The sequence below is a fragment of the Sturnus vulgaris genome, chromosome 1 (genome assembly GCF_052056855.1).
Source record: "Sturnus vulgaris isolate bStuVul1 chromosome 1, bStuVul1.hap1, whole genome shotgun sequence".
NCBI lineage: Eukaryota > Metazoa > Chordata > Aves > Passeriformes > Sturnidae > Sturnus > Sturnus vulgaris.
The window spans coordinates 148315151-148335773 of NC_142243.1; the positions used below are offsets into that span (position 1 = coordinate 148315151).

At 41.4% G+C, this 20623-nt stretch overlaps 1 protein-coding gene across 4 annotated transcripts in view; it reads right to left on the reverse strand.

Moving 5' to 3' along the window:
• The window catches only part of KCNQ3 (potassium voltage-gated channel subfamily Q member 3), a 193119-nt gene that overhangs the window by 90315 nt on the left and 82181 nt on the right, over nucleotides 1-20623 (reverse strand). Inside the window, exon 1 of one of the 4 annotated variants that reach the window (XM_088179428.1) lies at nucleotides 13174-13237. The exons of the other annotated variants lie outside the window; for them this stretch is intronic. Coding sequence (XP_088035554.1) covers nucleotides 13174-13223 — 50 coding nt within the window. The 5' untranslated portion in view covers nucleotides 13224-13237. Of the gene's footprint in view, nucleotides 1-13173; nucleotides 13238-20623 lie in introns of those variants that run through there. 4 annotated transcript variants of the gene reach the window in all.

Genomic DNA, 20623 nt, shown 5'->3' on the forward strand with positions numbered 1-20623 from the left:
CTAATTTCTTATGTTGAATATAAAATGTCTTGAAAACGCCATGACACAGAGGTTATTATCTTAAAGACCAACCCTCATTTATCGAGGATAAAGGTGGGTTTGGATAATTGCATTAACAGAAGGAACTGGTGGTATGGATTAAAGTTGCAAAGGCATCCAACTGGCTTTGTACAGAGTCAGTCTGAGTCCTGCAGGACTCATTATTTCTCAGCTCCAGCTCTGCAAGAGTTGGATTATTCCTTGTAGAGCCCCTGGTCACTCCAGCCCCCTGCACTCCCAAAGAAGGGTGAAGGAGGGTATGTACCACTGTACAAATGCACAGAGCCTGTTCCTTTGCAATGTCATGCTGCTTTCCCAGAGGAAAAAACACTGGGAAGGCAGTGGAGAAGGACCAGTGCTGCTCAGGATTTGACCTGCCTCTGTACAAACCCAGCACTGGAGATTGTCTTGTTCTCCCTCACGTGTGCAAGTGCCTACAGCAGACCCTGCAAGAAGCATGGCTGAGGGACCTGGCAAGGGACTGGCATTGCCAACATGGCTGGAGAACAGCCCAGGGATGTGACCATGGGAGGGACACTTGGCCATGACAGCAACAGAATGATTTAGTGATCACAAACTCATTTGCAATGGACAAACCACTATCACCATCACTCTCAGCAATAGTTTTCTCCTTAGCTGGCCCACAGAAGGTGTTTTTATGACAAAAGGGCATCCATTTTTCACCAACAGTTGTTGATTATCATATTTCCAAAAGTGGACAAGCTTCCCGTCTTAAGAGGTGAACAGCATGCAAAGGGAGTCCATGTGGTTCAGTGCTCTCCTACTTTAATCCACAGCCCCTGGCTGCTGACAAAATAAGCTATTCCAGCTCCTTTAGAGCTCTTCAGTGTGCTCATACCAGTTCCTTATCCATGGGTCATTGATATGAGGGAGCATCATGGCAGCCTCAGAGCCCCTTATATTTTCTGTTGTCAGATTGAATACAGGGAGCAGCTCAGCAGCAGAAACTCACTCACTGTAGAGTTCCTTTTATGAGTGTTCATGGAGCCTTTATAATCTTTCATAACAGAAAGGTACAAAATACACTACTCCAGATTTTTCTAATTGCAAAGGCCAAATTACCAAGTATAATGGAGCAAAACGATTTCATTTTGGTCTCATTTCTGAGCTAAAATGTTACAATTACAAGACCATCAGAGATTCAGAATACTATTTTTTTTCCTTCTCTCAGTATCTCATTAGAAAATACATTTTTAAAAGGCTGCTTACCATTGCTATGCACCACTGCAACTTTCCTGACAGATCCCACTTCTAAGCACATTATTTAGAGATGAAGAGTTACAAAATAGAATCCAGAAGGGCATTTGAACAGCATCCTGTCCAAGACACAGCTTAAAAGGGCAGTAGCCAGAGCAATAAATTAAATCATGCTTGCTTCCACATTAAAAATTTCAGCAGTAAATTTCAGACCTCTACACTGCTCTTCTCCTGTGCAATAGAGGAATGGGTAAAAATTGTCAGCTCTGTGATGAAATGAGTGGAAAGCTGAAATTTGATTTATGACCAATAAATGAAACACCAAAACATTCTAAGGTAACAACAAAAAATTCTAAGTGGGGTTTTATTGTCAAAGCATTGATGGTCTTGTCTTGTTCCTGGCTAAAAGAAACATGAGTCTTCCCTACTTTTCCTCCATTTAAGAAGTTCAGAAGGGGAAGGCTGTAGCTTTTTCCTCAGCAGACAGAAATTGAAATGGAGAAGTTTTATGGAGGTCAAGATGACTGCACAAGCTCAATGAAATGAACTCAGCCACCACCATTGTCTGATTCACTTTAGCTTATTTCTCTTGTGTCTGAGCTTGTCCCTTGAGATGACAGCCTTGATGACAACATCTTGAGAGCCACTCCAAAGTAATTTAAAGCAATATATAATTACTGTGGGGCCGAAAGCTCCCAGTTTCCAAAGCAGTAGCAGCTGTATGAGTTCTGCCTCATCTAACAGGATGGTAGCTCTGCAAGCTCCTCCAGCCTCTTTTGCAAGTTTACCCACTGGATCACAAAATAATTCATTTGGGCTCTATTGGATCTGGGGCCCAGCTGTGACTTAAACATTTCTCCAAGGACAAGGAGCTGGCAGTCAGTGCTGCCAAAATAAACAGGGAAAGGCACAGGATGGGCACTAGCAGGGTGTGTAGGGAGTAGTTAGCACAGCACAGGCTCTTCACACCAGGAAAAACCCGGTGTTAGAATGATCAGCTCCAATGGGCAGCTTTCTCAGTCCCTCACTTTGCTGAGAGGATTGTCAGGTGCTAGAGAGCTTTGCCAGATATTCACAATGGCTCAGGCCAACATCCAGATCCAAAAATTCTTCTTCATGTGCACCTGGATTTATGGTTCACCAACGCTGCCAACTACCCCATGTGCTAAGTACCAGCATTTTGGATCCAGCTCAGTATGTGCCACAAAATCCATTAGAAAACAACAACCTTTAGCCACCACATCTTTAGTTAGGCTTCAGTTCCTTGCTAGAGTTTGGAGCTCTTCTCTGGATTATTTTCTTTGTGGTAATGGGAGAAGCATGAGTTACTGGAGATGTGCTTTGAGGTGATCCTGATAAATAGTGATTGCTTTTGTGGCCCCTACCTAATTAACTTTGAAAATTATTTTATTACTACTTGACTTTATTTATTCTCTCCCTCAAAACTCTCATCCAATTATATTTAACAAACCTTCCTCCATGCATGTACATTACTCAAATAAGTTTGAACAAGTACTCAATATTGATAAGAGGTGACTATTGATTAATAACAGATGGCTTTTCTCCAGAAGTTAGATCCAGAATTACATAACTTTGGAACAGAAGCAGGTTTAATGATCAAGTAAATTATTAGAACAGGAAAACTATTCACCATAAAAGCCAACTCACTGGTTAAAGATTTCAGAAAACTCAACATAAAGTCTTGTTTCTGTTTCTGTATACTCTGACTAAGCTGATTTTCGTGTTTTGCTAATGTTCATCTGTGATATTTCTGAGCTGTGAAGCAGAACACCTCCAAGCTCAGGAAGCCATACATGCTGCACTTGCTAAATCTGATTCCCTGTACAGTCACTGGCCAAAACAATGGGGGTCCAACCACTGCAGGAGCAAAGCCATCCTGGTGGGATTTGTCTTACATAAAAAGCAAAGCCAAACTACAGAGTCAGCCTCACAATGTAAGAAATCCTTGTCTGTAACTACAGTTACATGTCTCTGATCTTAATATATCATAAGATAAAAACAGTAAGATTTTTTTTCATCTATTTGGCTATTTTGATACACAGAATTGCTGTCCAAGGCAGGTGCTTCACAACCACAGAGCTCAGTGTGGTCTGTCTGGGCTGTGCCTGCATGGATGGAAGGGATTGTCCAAAATGATCTTGTGCAAAAAAGTGCCCATGTTCCCAAAACAACACAGTTCCTACCTGTGCCTTGTGATTCCAGAGAGAAGCTCCCTATTATGCTGGTGAGACCTCACACTGATGGAGAAAATGTCAGGGTAAAGCAACAGTGAAGCTCTTTGATGCTCTTCAATGAGCTATAATTACCACATTGTCTAGAAAAGTAGATCAATTAACAGAGATACATGCATGGGGGATTATTGTGGTAAAGAATATTCTCCTTCTAATGTCTTTCTACTGAAATTTTTACTCTGAGGGGATTTAAACATATTAAATGCTGGGCAAAGAGAGCACTGCAGGTAAGGTTCAGCTGCATTACTGTATTTTGAAAGAAAAATATTATTACAAAACATTTAGAAACAATTCAAGAAGAGATAATAAATGCTTAATGACTGTCAATAAATGGTTGGTCAGTGGTTAAGATTCTAAGAGGTCCACAGGTTTGTTAATGTGATGGGATTGCAGTATGTATAAAATACAGCTAATTCTGTTACCAATATGCTTTTAACACCTCTTTATTTTTATTTAACCTTTTCCAATTATTTATAGAGATAGAATACTAATTAAGGAAAAAAAAAAAGAAAGAACAGTTGGATCCTGTTGGATCTACTGTAAAGGTACAGCGTTTTTGAACTCCTGCAATTCACTTCTAGCCACGGACAAAGTCCAGAGGCCAGAGTCACACCAGTGATGCACTGGCCTGGTGTGTAAGGAAGAAGGGCAGCTGAAGCAGACACTGGTTATTCATTCTCTGATTAACTTCTCAGTTTTCTTTTGCCTGTTTACACCTGTGGTCCCTCGAGGGTAGTCCAAGACATATTTCTACCTGCCTCTGCAGCATTATGGTCCTTTCTATAACCTACGTTCTCCTCCCTGCACATTCCACCTTCCTTCCTTGCAAGCCAAGTCACAGCCACCCTCCAGTATTGCAAGGATGGATTCACAATCAATCCCCACCAAAACAATACATCTAGGGCCACCACACTCCTTCATGGCTGGGAAGCACCATCCCATGGTCATTGTCAGCCTTTATTTAGCTATAAAAGTGATTCACTCTCTCTGCTATGCTGCTGACCTTTTCAGAATTGCACCCACAGCTCACCCTGAAGCCAATAAACTCTTGGTGCAAAGGGAAATAAACCTGCCTTAGCCCATTGCAGGACTTTCTAATTATTTCTGAAATGTCTTTGCTCTTACAGCAGATTTGGGGGGGGGTCACTGTGCAATGCAGCTGACACACAAAATTCTTCCCCACATCTGTGAGAGCTACAGACTGTTCTGGAACAGGCTGACAATGTCAGGTGTATTCCTGAGGTCAGGTAAATGCAGGTGCCATCTCTCCACATAATATGTTCAAAATTCCTACTGCCCCACTGCTGGGAAATACAAACATAGCAAATACAGACACAAGATCTCCCACCTTTGTTACACCTGAGCTATTGCCCAGATCTCCAGCACTGAATCAGAACCCAAGCCAATGGAGTCAGCAGGGACCAAGTGTAGGAGGCTTAGGAAAAGGCAAATTGCATCCTGAACTCTGCTGATGTCACTGACCACCTCTTTCCTGGATGTAATGGGGAGCAGAGTATAGGTGTTGTAGGTAATTACCTTACTCAGGTGAATTTCACTCTTGTTTATTATCAATGGAAGAAAAGTGAGACTTCCCACTGCACTTTCAGCCTGCTTAGAAAGGTTGTGTTGATTTCTGAGGTTTAATTTCCCACTGCTGTATAAAATGCTGCCATTCCATGAGCTCAACACTGAGCAAGTGTCTCATACATGCAGAGCCCCATAAACATTGAAGCAAGGATTTTTAACAGGTTTTTTTGTGTGTGTGCATGTTTTTTTGTTTTGTTTTGTTTTTTTCCAACAGGACTGCTTGTTGTACAAAAACTAATTGAAAAATATATTGTTATATTATATAAAAGATATTGTTAGGAAGATTCAATATTTAACAGAGCAGGGAACACACTGATTAACTAAAGTCAGTCAAAAAATCATGCAGTTGCTAACCCTTTTCCTTAGTTGCCTACCAAGATAGGTGTTTATTCCCTCCCCTCTAGTTACTGATGTAGCTGCATAAACTGCCTGGCATGACTCCAAATTTACCCAGTAAACACAGGGACAGCCCTACAAGACTAGGACAGTAAGTAAATTTTGTTTAGCTCCTGTCTGAATGACAAACTATGCGAATTTTAAAGCACATAATCTGTTTTGTTTTTTTTTACTCTTTCACGTCACAGGCAGGACCAGACAGTTTCCAAACTATATTCCAACAAATTGAGGTACATGAACTATCTTCCTTTGTTAAAGACTGTTATTTTGTTGGAATGAAAAATTGCACAAATGACTGACCATAAGTCAGGAAAAGTAATAATTTCATGTTCAAGTGCATGATTCCCCTTACGTGGTGCTAAAGAAATGTATTGTTTGGTGTTATCTGCTGTGTACAGGAAAACCAAAAATGAAAGCTGAGACTGAGAGAAAAACATATGTACAGCCATGCCTCCAGTGCCTGTCATGCTCCTGGGCAGGAGACAGGGATCAGTCCTACAGCAATCCAGGCTTCAATAACCCTCCTCTGCATGGATGTCAGAGGCAGCTTTTCTACCCATAGAAGAAAAGTCTCCCTTTGAGGTGAAGTGTTTTCCTTCTCCTGGGTTATTGTTGAGAGGATCTGGGCAGACATTCACTGCTTCTGCCTCCTTCTCCCTGTCATGGTGGAAGTCTCTTTTCCCAGGGCAGTCTGATGTGCTCAGTTCCTCCTCAAGGACTTGATTTCCCTTAGGATCCGTCTTGGAATGACTTGGGATTCCACTCAATCTGTCTTGAGATCCAAAAAGCCTGAGTGGCATTCCCAGCAGTGTTAGATATCCTGGGTGTAGGTGGGCACTGCAGGACTCAGTCACCCTGGGGAGGGAGAGGCTCAAAGATCTGGGCCAGGACTCAACCAGGGCTTTAAGCACCCATCTACATAACGTGAAATAAGCATCTGGTCACTTTAGGCTCTCTTATCAGCCTGTACCATCCATTTGGCTTGGAAGGACACCCTTCACACTCTGGCAAAGACCAGAAAGAAAAAATAGATGGACTCTCAGATAGCTCTATAGTGCTTCAGTTGGGGTGATTTAGGCTTAAGACACATGGCAGTAGCTCATAAACACCTGTCCAAGTTCAGTTCCTGACCCATGACAACCTTACCCACCCTGTGTTTTTCAAACGAGAGCTGAATGTGGCCCAGGTAAGGACCCCTGAAAGGTTATGCAGACAGCTGGAAATCAATTCACCAAAGCTTTATTACTAAAATGCTCTATTACTGGCCTGAGCTCAAGATTATGGGTGTATTATTCTTGCTGGTCAGAGATTGTCTGTTCAACACAGTCAAAACTGAAGATAAAGCAGATCTGGGGAAATGATTAAGTTTTATATATATATATATATATATATATATATATATATATATATATATTCTTATTTGTTTTTTCAGCTTTTCTGTCTCTTCTCATTAGGAAGTGGGGAAGAGGCAGATCCATGTACACAGCTTCTAATGAAACTGCAGAAGTGACAAGAGACAGAAAGATAATTAAATTCCATGGTCTGCTTCAACTAGAACCTGTTCCTCAGGTCGTTAATCTGGCCAATACTCAAATTTGTGTTAGTTTAGGTACATTAAATTAAATGCAGGTAAAAGCCTGGCTGGGAGGGGATGCCTGGCTCATGCTGTCAGCCATCCCATAGCACACCAATGTCAGGTGAGACCAAAAACTTCAGCACAGACTGGTTCCCTACACAGCCTCATTCACCCTGTGCTGCCTCCCCTGATAATAAGGTTTTCCTCAGTCAAGGCAGAGTGCAGACAACACCTGCAGTTGTATCCCCTCAGCTCTCTTGGAAAGGACTAACTTGACAGCCACAGGGAACCAGAGGGTGAATAACTGGTGGGAAACCAGACTGTGGGACACAACACTTCACGGAGCATCCTGCTTAGAAATAAGCCAAAATAAAACAGAAAATGAAATTTAAAGGTAAACAAATGCACATTCTTTAAAGCTTTAAGCTCTTTTCAGAATTATCTACTGAATTTCCCATATACAGGCAAATCCTTGGGCTGCCTGTGATATTGTGCCACATTAGTGGGCTGTCAGGGACTACTGATGAACATGCATCGAGCTGTTCTGCCATCCCTGTGTTACAGCACTGGGGAATCAGAGTGAAACGAGGCTGGAGGGGGCACACAGCTGGCGGTCCCAGGCTGGAATCTTTTCTGGACAGGCAGCTGTCAAATGGTACACCTCCTGGAAGAGGCATTTCCTTGCCTCCCACATTTTTTTTGCTTATTTAGCTAGATCCACTGCTAAAAATAGTCTTCTAATTTCCAAATTAAGTCTTCTCTTTGAGATATTTCCTCATTGCACCATGTCTCACATGGAATGAACCTGTAGAACAGATGATTTTTGCAGCAATCTGTTGTATATTGACCCCTGTTTCTTGACACCTGTCAGTCTTCTCCAGACTGAGAAACCCCAGCCCTGTCCACCTTCCAATGCATGTCATTAGCACAATGTCTCTAATTGACAAATTAAGCTCTTCCCTGGGCTTTTCCCAGCTAGCCCAAATTCTGTTTCTAGGTGGTGCTCACAAAACCTCAGACTGAGGTCTTACTCGTAGTGATGATTATTGTCCTCCTGTGTCTGCTTTTGGTGCAGGAGCATGAGTGAGTTTGTTTACTTAGTCAAGACCAGCTTCTCACCCACTGCAATTTCCAGAACTTCTACTGCAGAAATATTTTCTCCCACTTTTATTTGTATAATTGAGACTCTCTGCCTAAGGGCTATGTCTGAAACCTTTGCTGCACTGTAATTTCTCCTTTTTCTTGAAAAGCTCTCAGATAACTTCTATTGAATGACTCCCACTCCTGAGCACGTTTAATCAGACCGCACTTAGTGGTACCTGCAAACTGCCTAAGTAGGTTTCCTATTCCATCCTCTACTGAAAATAATAATAGGCCAGACAGGCCAATGCAGACTTCCATTCATAATAAACCATTTTTGTAGGTTTCTCCAGGCTGTTATGCAGAGGTATTCAAGCAGTTTTCCTCAAATCAATTATCTCTAGATCTTGCATTATTTTGTTATACCAATAGCTTGAGAGAGGTGCTGTGCCATGTTTAGAAAATCAGAGCTTGTATTTCCCTCCAGGTTCATCTAAGGCTCTCTTGTCAATCCATACCATGCCTAGACCCTACTTGAAAGTAGTTTAGTTTAGCCTTTAGTTTCCCGTTTTGCCAGACTGACTTCTCAACACCATCTTTCCTTTCCTTCTGTTGTTTGTTTTTGATATGGGCTGTTAAGTCTTTTGAGTGCATCTTTGGGTTGGGGTTACTGTCTCACCTAGTTAACAAGAAAGTCCTTATTCCTTGACTTAACACTTCCAAAAGAGGAATTATGCTCCCAAATAAGGTGCTTGCACTAGAATCAAATGAGAATCCAGCAGAAAAATGTGTTGAGTGAGGGAACTTTTGTTCTTTTTTTTTATATTGTATGTGGGATAAAACAGTATAAATACCTGTCTATACAGAAAACTAAGTTCTTGGCATGGATTTTTTTTTCACTTTGAGCCCATAGCTGAAATTTTGCCCATGATTTGAACTCAACCATTTACCCTGGAAATAAGCCAATGCTGTTGGAAGACAGTTCAAGAGTAAAGAAACACATTTGCCCTCGTAGGTACCTGTCTAAATGTGGGCTATTTTAAACTCTTTTTGTAGCAAAGACCTTTAGTCAATGGAGCTGATGGGGTCTGACCCAGACATGCAGACACCAGCTGCCCACTCCAGAGTGAACTGAATTACACTCTGGGCTGCATCAGCTTCACTGACTGCACATCCAGGAACAACAGTGGGATCCTGAGCCACAATGGGTTCATTTCAGTAGCCCATATGGGCCTTTATCCAGTGTCATTTGGGATGATCCAGGCTATCTTTCCTCTGCTTCTCCTTGGGGTGTCTCACAGAGCAGTAAGCTACTGCATCATTTCTCTTCATGCTGCCCTATATAGGTAAAAGTTCTTCAGTCTTCCTTTAGTCTGAAGAACCTAAGTTGGGCTAGCTGAACCCTGAAGAGAAAATCCTATTTCTGGTAGCCCTTCTCTAGGATATATGTCACATTTCTACACTGACTCAGGGATAGAAAGCCAGACAGAGCTGATGCAGAGATGAACATGGGATCTCTACCCTGTCTCTGTTAAAATGGCTGTAACAAGGCTGGAGAAAAGCTCTGGATTGCAGCCACTTCCCAGACTCCTTGCTCAGAAGTTTACCCAGTTGCTTCCTTCTTTGATGTGTCCCTTAAGACATCCCTGCTCTGTACTGGTCTTGCTTCACTACACAGTGAGGACAACTGCACAGAGAAACCCTCTGTATGTGTCATGAATGAGCAAAAATTATCCAATTTAATAGGAAGGAGTGTCTGAGAAATATGCCAGTCATAGAGACCCTTCTCTCCCACTTGCCCAGTAAGGCAAACTGCACTCATTGAGGGCCACCAGCCTTGGGAGCATAAGGGTAACACAAATGATGCTGTGTAGGAATTTGAGGAGTCCTGGGTTTCAGCCCCACTCTGCTGATAAGGTCACCTAAATGACTTACCAGAAGCTCAAAAAGAAAGGGAAACCCATAAAAAAATTAAACAGCTTCCAGAAGTACATGTAGTGTTAGAATTTATGACTAGGTGTCCTGCCAGGTTGGCTCTTCACCTGCCTTGCTTTGACCTTCTGCTTGTGAGATTTGACCTATATTTTATGCCAAGATCCACATTTTGTGTTTTTAACAGGAGAGTCAGCAATGGTATGTAAAGACCCCTTCCATACCAGGAAGAAGGTATGTGCCCATTAATCCTATTAATTTGTGCATCAGCTGTGTGAAAGAATGATTAGCTTTGACAAACAAATAGAATGACCCACAGTCTCTGAGGACAGTGTGTGCTAAATAAGCTTCCTCAAATTTTCAAATTTCTTAGAATGAAGGCCCACATTCATAAAGTCATTTCACTGCCTGAATCCCATTGAAATTCATGGGAGACCAGAACAATGGTACTTTGTGAATCTTGGCCAATGTGCCTGAACTCCAGTCCAGCAGCCAAGCACTAGAGGCAATGGCAAACTTCCCACAAAGATCAGTGGAACAGGCTTCAAGAGACTGTCACTGTTAATATCTAATGTTAAGGTAACTCCTCAGCTGACTTAAATTGTTCCAGGCTTGTAGAAGTCAGTGAACCTTGTACATCTGAAATTAGCAGGGCCTTATCCCATTTTTTCTCATTGTTTTATGAGCTGCCTCTTATGGTTTTTTTTTTAACAGGAGTCTGCTGGCAGAGACCACAGCAGTGGTCTATTGGACTATTCCAACAGAAGGGAAGGGTGAGATTGGTGGAGTAATCTTTGTGCATTTTCCTCATCACAACATTTTCCCATGAAAATGGAAGTGGAAATGCCACTAGGTGATCTTTAAGGTCCCTTTCAACAGAAGCAGGAGGACAGAGAGCTACAGAGGTCTCAGATACCCTCATATTCGCTGAAGTCTCCAAGACATTAGACATTATTCCCACAGACATTTTGTAAAAGTGGATCAGAAAGTAAGAAGCTAAAAATTCATCTAAACATGGGGCCAGGTTGTAGCACCCCTCCCCATCAGCCTCCCTGCAGAAGATTAGGTAATCAGCTTTAAAATATTTCATTTGCTGTGAATTTCAAGCATTTCCTCAGCATACTGAAATGTGCCAAGGATTGTGGCTTTTGATATTTAAGCCAAAACCCAGTAATCTGTTGACCTGTCAAATATGATATTCCTAGTGTTTAATAATAATTTTTAAAATCCTGTAAAAGTCAGTTCAGAAAATATTCCTGTTAAACAGACACTGGTGACTGCTTTAAATCCTTCACTTAATGCCTGTGTGGAAGAGAGTAAGAGATAAGACCAAAGCCAACATATCCTTTGAGCACTGTGATCAAAGTACATAAAAGATACTTCAATAGAAGAATTTTGCTGTCAAAATGCAGCTTCTACCCTAAAGCTCTCACAGTGCACACTGGAGAAATTACTGAAGCACTTGTTTCTTTCAAACAGCAGCCTCTTTTGAAGAAACACACCCCAAAACCCCACAAAACATGAGTAAAGTCTGACCAGCTGGTATCAGGGGGCTGTGGATCAGATTGCTTATGGCCTGATTTGACCCTTCATTTAAAGCTTTTATAAGGAAGGAATATGGCACTAGTCTCATCAATAAGAACATATCTGTTCTGGCATAGTGATGTGCCTACACTCACTTTGAGAGCAGTCAGATTATGTCTCAATCAATGGTGTTGAGCTGTACCAGCACTCCCAGGGATTGACTGCATTTTTCAGACCTGAGTTGCAGGACAGATGAACTTCAAAAGACTTCTAAATTGCTGTTCCCATCACTGAGTGTATCTGTGGATATATGCCCAAGGTGATGGTAACAAATCTTTTCATCTCCCAGTTAAACTGGGTTTTTTTGGGGGGGTGGTTTGTTTTTTTTTTAATTTAAACACATTGGAGCTGAACTCAGGACTAAATAAATTTGGGTCTTTTGAAAGCCTATACTGATAAGCAGCAGAATAATAATTTCAGTTTGCTGGGTCCTCTAAAAAGGACAATAGACCTTAGATAAGAGTCCCCATAATTGCTGAAATCATGAACACAACCATATGATCCTATTGAAGAGGCAATCAGGAAGGCAAAATGATAATATACAATATAAGCTTGATTAATAAAGGGACACTGGTCAAATTTTGTACTTCAAACCCAGTTAACAAACAAATTTAAATGATCTGTCTATCTGGAAGCAGATGGCATCTTAAATTATTTCCACTTTGATTAATCAAGGTAGCAGTTAGTAAAACTGGTGTCTTGCCGATTAACAGGGATTTACAATGAGTTACATTTTTGCTGGGAAAGTATTTGTGATTTGTCTTTTGAATAAATAGGAAAAGAAGTGCCTGAAGGATCCAATGGGGGCTAAAATTTAATGCCTGTGTACTAGAAAAGCAAATCAAGTCCTAAGCCAAGAACATGGACCAGTGTGCTACTGTCTTCTGCCAAATGAAATAAAGCTTGGACAGAAAAACATCCTAAAACTGTCCATATTTTGAAATGTAGTTACTTCTGAGATCTGCAATGCCCACGAGTGTGCCCAGAATAGCCTGAATTGAGGAAGGAAGGCAAGCTAAGGAAGATGTTTGAAGTGTGTTCTTTGTTTAGTTTGGTTTCCTTATCTTCACTGTGTGATGCTCAGTCCTGGCTGGACACTGTTTCTCTCTGGGCTGGTTCAGCCTCTCTGTGCAGATGGTGTGTGACATCTCAGCCCCCCAGAGAGGAGCTCAGACAGACAACCACACTGCTGTCCAACGAGAAACCTGGCTCAGAGTGCACAGTCAATGGACACATAGTGCCTTGCCCTAAAATAAGGGCTCTAAAGCATGAGCATTTGCTGTCCTAAGCATAGCAGAACTGTTGATACCAAGGTAGAAAACAAAAAGACAATATAAGGGAACAAAAGGACTATATAATGTCTAGCTGAGGGGAGAATAAGGTTGTTTATCTCTGAGAGCAGCACGCCAAAAAGAAAACAGTCCTGTGAGCAGTGCCCCAAACCCTGCTTCAGAGCAGCACCCCACAAACAGCCACCCCCAGCTGGGCTCCACAGAGGAACGTGCTTACCCTGACAGTAGGTGGAAAACCAAAGTTTTAAACTTCTGGCCTTCTCTCATGCTGTTTGAAGTCCCTGAGAGGGAAGAACAGGGCAAAATTAATTAGGAAATGCTGATCATTCTTCTTTTTGGCTAGGGATGTTATTTCACACCCTGTCTTGTTTTTCTGGTGCTTTCAGGTCCCAGACTCCATTCAGCACCTCTTCAGGGGATTCAAGCATAGTCCAACCAGTCAAGACTCAGTCACTGCAACATTTTTCACACCTCTCACATCTACCCTGCCCACTGGTAAAGTGAGACTTTTGAAGCACTCTGACAAGTTTCCAGTGCAGAGTACGTGACCTCCAGCTCCCACCCTCATCCAGCCCTTTCTGTGGCACTGCCTGAGCCTCCTGGCTCCTCAGCTTTGGGCACTGAGCTCAAAGTCACCTCATCTTCTCTTAACTCTAGCAGGAGGTTGTAAAGTTGCCCTGAAATACGACATGGTCCAAAAGAATGGATGAAAAAACAATAATTCCTTGCTGTTCAAAGGAATAAAACAAACAATGTGGGGTTTGAAAATCTTCTGTCTGCCAGTCACAGAGCGAAGTCCCTGAGTGATCAAGGAAGAATTAATTGATGTCTTCAGCTCAGCAGGAGCCACTTGGCAGCTCCTCTCTGTGCTCTGGTTGCTCCTCCAGTTTGTCCTTTTGATGCTCTCTCAGGGATTTCATTGGTAGAAGTTCAGAGATGCTGCAGCCATTAGACATCTGTTTCCTCCAGGCAGTTCCTGAAGATCCACTAGCCACATCTATGTGAGTCTACAAAAGGACCAGGACCCATTGGCTGCCCCTCATGTCAGGGCTTAAAGAGCACAGTTGGTTGTCTCAAACACCATCCAGGCTACAGAAGGAGCTTGCCATGAGATAAGCCACCACAGCAGGAACCTGAGATAGGCACAGAAGGGAGGAATTTCTAACAGTGAGGGGCAAATTCCAGGCCTGGGGAAGCCGAGGTCTGGTGAGTGCATCCTGGTTAATGCATCCAGATGGAAATCCCCATTGTGGCAAAGTGTGGGAAAGGAAGCAACTGCTCCTACACATATCACCCCAAGTTATGGGAACAGCTTCTACAACCACCCCAGCAATACCCATAACTTGAACTGTATGAAGGTGGCAGCCTCAGAATGGCTCTGGGACCCCCACCACTAGGAAGCCCAGGGTGAAGAAGGACCAATGGATTACTGCTGGATGCATGGATGGTGACAATATTCTGCTTGATCTCTCTCTCTTGTTCTCCTCTCTTTTCTGTCTCTTTCTATCTCTTTACCTCACATTCACAGTTAAATAAAATCCCTATTATTGTCTTTAGCTTATGGTTTTGTTTGCACCTTAATTGGGGCAGAGGCATCTCTCACTAACTGGACCTTGGCATAGCACTGCATGCACTGCATTACAGGCTGCTCAGAGAGGGTGTGGAGTGGCTCCATCACTGGAGATATTTCAGAACTGTCTGGATACAATCCTGTGCCTTGTGCTCTGGGTTGGACTAGGTGACCCTGTGGTTCCTTCCAGCTGCACCCATTCTGGGATTCTGGAATTCTATGCCCCATAAGGTCAATTCTCTACCCCCTGCCACAGGTTAGCCTCATCCCTGCTCCTTTCTGGGACTCATGCTTGCCTGAACTGTTCCTGAAGGTCTTTGAGGAACCTGCCCTGGTCACAGCCATGCCAGGGAGCACGGTAATGCTGCACAGTCTGGACGGTTCTTGCACCCATGTCATCCCTCTGTTTGCTTTATTAGTTCAGATATTATTACTTATTCCAGCTTAAGATATTGAAGGCAAGTTTCTCCAGACTTAATGCCTAGGATAAGATGTGAACACATTTCTGCTTACCATAATCTTTCAATATGTCTATATATTTTTATATTTCCTGCATCATAGATAAGTCTGCACATGGATATGATCAGAAAAATAACCATGGGATGTGCAAGTGAATACTGCATAAAACTGTGAAATGCTCTCTTATTTTTCCATTTCAGAACAAATGTCCAGCAATATTATTTTTTTATTTTTTTTAAGTTTTTCAAGTACTGACACATCAGTATTTGAAAACTTCATTCTGTGTTTCAGTAAAGTAGAGAAAGTTATTTCTCCATTGCTCTTTGATAAAACTTGCCAGAACAGTAGAATATTTTTCTGTATAATCAAGATTCACTGGCCTTCTGTGCACTTGCAATACTGTTAGTGAAAATATGAGCATCACCACTAAGTACTCGAGGTGAGATAAGAAATTTGTGTGCAAGAGAGAGAGCTCTCCCATTCTCTGAAGGGACATTTCTCAAATCTACAGCTTCTTACTAAAAATTCCCCTTGCACTAACTGGTGCTGATGCACTGAGTGCAGCCAAAATCACAGCAATTTCATTGGAGGTCAACTGTCAGGCACACAAATTCAGACAAACTTTGGTCAGGCTGATGTTGCCAAGCAAGTTCTCCGTGTAATAGGCAATAAGAGATCAGCCATACTGGCTCAGAGCATGTGTGCAAATAGTGAACAAGGGTTTTATATTGCACTTGGATTTCATAAAGGCAAAGGAAACATCACATGGCCATAGACAGCTAATGAGATGAGGAACTATATTCAAGACTTTAAAACAGCAGTGAGAATGACAGAGTCCATATGATAAGTTTAAGTCTATTTAGTAAAGGCTTATTCATGTCAAAGGATCAAGCCCCCAGCATACATTTGCAAAAAATGCTGAAGACAACCACCATGTAAAACATGTAATAAAAAGATGAGAGTAAGCAATAGAAAAGAGGTTCTTTCTAACTGAACTAGAGGAAATGATCCATCCTTAACTCTGATGTCAGATCAGATTTTTATCCCCACGTTGAGTTGAAGGAGAGCAGTCAGACAGATACATCTGTCCCACATTCCTCCTCAAGAACCACCATAATTCACTGCTCAGGAACAGCCCAGCATGCTGTGCCTCAGATTTATGCACTAGGTAAAACTACAAGGTAAAAACAACACTATGAAATCACTTTACATCTAGATATATTTGTGCCCCTTTCCAGCTATGTGTTTTATGGCTGTAGATTTTAATCTTCTCAAAGGACATCAGCCAGATGGGGCTGTGGATGTTTGTAGTGTCACAAACCATTTACATCTGACCCACTCAGACCCTGATGAAAAGTGCTGTGAAGCCAGTGACAGACTTTTCTTTCTTTCCTATGGCACTGGATCGGGTTTTTGAAACTCACACTTGCCATGGGAGAGAAGAGCCTGTACAGGTGGCTACCCCAGAATGGAAAACACATTACTTTTACCTATCTGAATTTAGAGGTAGTTGAGCAACTTTTTTCCATCTAAAATGATGCTTTCACCTCAGAAACTGGGAGACAGAGACATCCTTATGCACAGTCTGACTAGGACATGCCAGCCTTGGGCAGTGATGCATTAGTCACAAGGATTACCATCTCCATCGGCACAAAAAGCAGGGGGATGGCTCAGGAAGTCTGAAATCTTGTTACTTCTAAGTCAGCAGCAGATTTCACATTCTTGAATCATTCTTGCTTATTCATGTGGTTGGATTCTGCCTGCAGATTGTTTCCTTGTGAAATCTGGTGATTGAAGGACAATCTCAGGTTTGGGAAGATTGAAGATGGAAGTGCCAAGGCGCATCAGTATTACTCTTTAATTCCAGTGGTGCATTCACAACAGACTATAATCACCAGATTACCAAAATTTACAAGACTGATAGTTTGGTTCAGAGCTATACTGACCCTAAGGAGAATGAAGAAAGAGAGACTGAAGGGGAGGGGGAAAGCAGTGCAAATATTTAATAATAAAATATTGCCAGACTTTGAAATTTCTTCTCTGGAAAAACAGCAACCCTCATTTTTTCTCCTGCAGGTAATAGCTAGAAAGAGTCTTTGACCTCAAATACAACTGCCTTCAGGGAATAAAACTAAGAGAAGATAAGAATTATCCCTGATGCTCTTATTTGAGTTGTAAGCAGTTTCCTTGGACAGAGTAACAACAGGATGCACATAGGGAAGAGAAAAGAACAGCAAAGATAAAACCTGCCATTTCTGATTTTGGTGCTAACTCTTGTAAACATGCTCACTGTAGGAGACAGACAGACACAACATACTTTCAGGCCACCTGGAGACCTGGCAAACTTATGTCATTGTGGTGCTCTTTAGAACATTGCTATTTAGCTGCCTTTTTGGTGATTAGTTCACAGCCAAATGTTCTCTGAGCATGATCCATCTTTAAGCACATGGCAAGAAAAAATGGGAATGAGAAAAATTAAATGTAGAAAGGGAAAGAAAAGATAAGATAGAGCTTGTATAACCTTGAGCAGTTCAAGCTTTAGCAACATCCAATTGACAAAGAAGGAAAAAAAGCTAAATGCATTTCTTCACATCCAATTTGCCCAGTCATGTCTCAAAGTGAATATATGAAAGTTCAGCAACATCAATAATTGTTGGAGTTCAGCAGACAGAAGGAATGACAGTGATGCTTTCTACCACTTCTTCAGTTATCACTCATATAATGTCAAACAAATTAGCCCAAAAAACCTTGTTAGGTGAGGCACTGGAACAGGTTACCAAGGAATGCTGTGAATGTCCCACCCCAAGAAGTGTTCAAGGCCAGGTTGGATGGGGCCCTGGGCAACCTGATTTCATGGGTGGCATCCTTGCCTATGGTGGGGGTTGGAACTAAATGATCTTAAAGGCTCCTTTCAACCCAAAGTATTCCATGATTCCATGAGTCTGTGAAAAAAATGCTGTGTAAGTCCCATTGACTCATTTTCTTCTTTTCTGCTGATTTCCAGCTCTACACTTCTCTTGTTTACAAAACAGGGTCTCAGCACCGTCTTTGATTGGTATCCACAGACCCTCTATTTGGATATAGATGATCTGTCTTCTGCTCTTGCTGACATTTGAACAATCTCTGGTATCCATCTGAATCAGTTTTTAATTACTTTGGGTGATGTTAAGTCTAGACCTCCACAGAAATATCCTGTTCTATCTTCCTCCGTGGTCTAGGAAAACATCTGGACCCTGTGGTATCATTTTCTATCTGAAAATTTGGGATATATGAAGAAGTCCTATCTGCTCTAGGAATTTTGTTAGGGAGCAGAAAAGGATAGCAAGAGTGTGCTGAAATCTCTTCAGAAGTATCTGTTCCCATCAGGAAGCAGACAGTTTACAATCTGGCTGTAGTCTTGAGGATCAACTTGAGTAAGACTTGTTTGGTATCTAATTTAAGACACCATGGTGCTATCCCTGAAAAAATCCACTGGCAAAACCTGTTTGTCCCAGTGAGCTTTGGATTCCTCCTTGTTTCTTGCTGTTCTGAGATAATCATCATAGGAAGCAGTTTGCAATCCTTAATAATGAGTGAAGACTCTTAGATACAGATCATAGCTCAAACCCAAGCTGAGGCCAGGGATTGACTTTTAAATATATTTTTGTTTAATTAATCTCACAGGAACTTGCCTTTCCCAAGAATCCTCAGATGCAAGGTTAGTGAGGTGATCTGGATCTTCTGAGACAAGAAAAAAGAATGGTTTTGGTTTGGAAGCTGCTCCTGATCTGCCCCAAGAAGTCAGCCCCCAAGTGACCCCAGCCATGAGGCATTAAGGTCTCCATCTCCAGCATGGCTGGTCTCTCCTGCCAGTTGATCAATAAATCCATGACCAGTATTAAAAGGATGGAGGAACCCACAGTCAGGCACAGGATGGCTGAAACTCCTTCCCCTCTTGAGGCATATTGCTGATGAGTCAAAAGGTGCACTGGGTTCAAGCTTCTGATATCTGGGTTCAGGTTTCTGATATCATGGGGTCATACTCTCATCATCATATTGCATCAGTATTAAAGCACTTCACCAATTTCAAGGAGAAATACTATATTTCTTATAAAAAAACTTCTCACAATAATTTAGGGGCTTTTTAAATTCATTTTAGTAATTTATTCATTTTAGTAATGTTTAAAAAAAAGAATTAAAAATTCAGGGAAGGGGTTCACTATTCTTATTTTGGGATATAATTTTTAAGATATAATTTTCTTTTATGTTCTGTCACTGCACATTTTTCTGAAATATTTCTGTTTTAAACAGCCAAATTATTTCATTGATGTTATAATTAGGGTGTCCCTGTTAAGAACTTTCTTTACTTTTCAGGTGTGCAGTGAGGAACAAGTAGATAATGATTTCAAAGGTTATTCAAGATGGAAGTGCCAAGGCACATTGGTATTACTGTTTAATTCTATTCATGCACTGGTAAGATACTATAAACCACATATTACTAGAATTTCCCTGAGCCTCAATAAAAAGGGTTTCTATCTGTTTATTTTCTTCCCTTATGAGGATGGAGTCCTGCTCTAGAAGCTGTTTCAATATATTATATTAGGTATTAGTTCTCAATTTTTTGTTGTGGTTGGTTGCAAACTGGTGTGTAAGCTCATCTAAGAAGAGAGTACTAGGTAAAAATCTGGTCAGTTTTGCTAAATTAGGGTTTTGGAATTCATCAGGAAAGTAAATAATAGAGAGCAAGATGAAGTGTTCAACTCATAAACCAACACTGATAAAAGCTAGGGGGAATAAGAGCATATAGACAAAGATTATTAAATATCAGGTACTTCCATAACTAACATTCATTTTGGACTTGTGAGAGTGAATTATTTAAAATATTTTCAGACTGAGCTTGATATCTTCAAATAAGTTGTTGGATGAAATGACAGCACTGGAATTGGCCTTGGGTAAGTCTCTTTGGCCCCTCCAATCCATAAATGTAGTCCTTATTCTGAGAAAGTCTGAACGAGATGGACAAGAAGATGTGTGAAAGAGGCAGACATAAGGAGAATCCGTCAATAAATATGCTCGATTTGCAAGTGAAATGATCCCCACACACATGCACCAAATGCCAACCTTTCAGATGTAATTGGAGATCTGAAAGTCAAATTGTGACCTTTCTGCCTAGTTCCCATTCACCAGGAATAAGTATATTTGTGATCAGAATTTAGCTGTTTTGATGGGTATTTTTGATAGTAATGCATGAGGCTGAATATCATTGCTTCCTTTATTGAGAGACAAGTTCACTCTGTGAAACTCGAACTCAGAATGTGGCAGACAAGAAATGTGCCTGAATCACACAGAAAAGCCAGATCTAATGACTCATAAAATACTATATTCACCCAGATCCCTGGGCTCTTCTTTTATTTCTACAGACACTTATTGTGTGATTTGTGTTCAAATCTACTACAAGGTAGCTCAGAAAGCCAATATGGGTCAAATCAGAGGCTCAGATGAATTTTCACTCTGTTACTGATTCAAGGCAGAGGCATCTAGGAAAGAGCAGGGGATGGAAAACAGTCTAGTTAACTCTGCCCTGTGATGTGAATTCACTGCCAAACACTCTGACACATCCTTGCTACAGAAATGTCTACAATGATGCCTCCATGTGTTA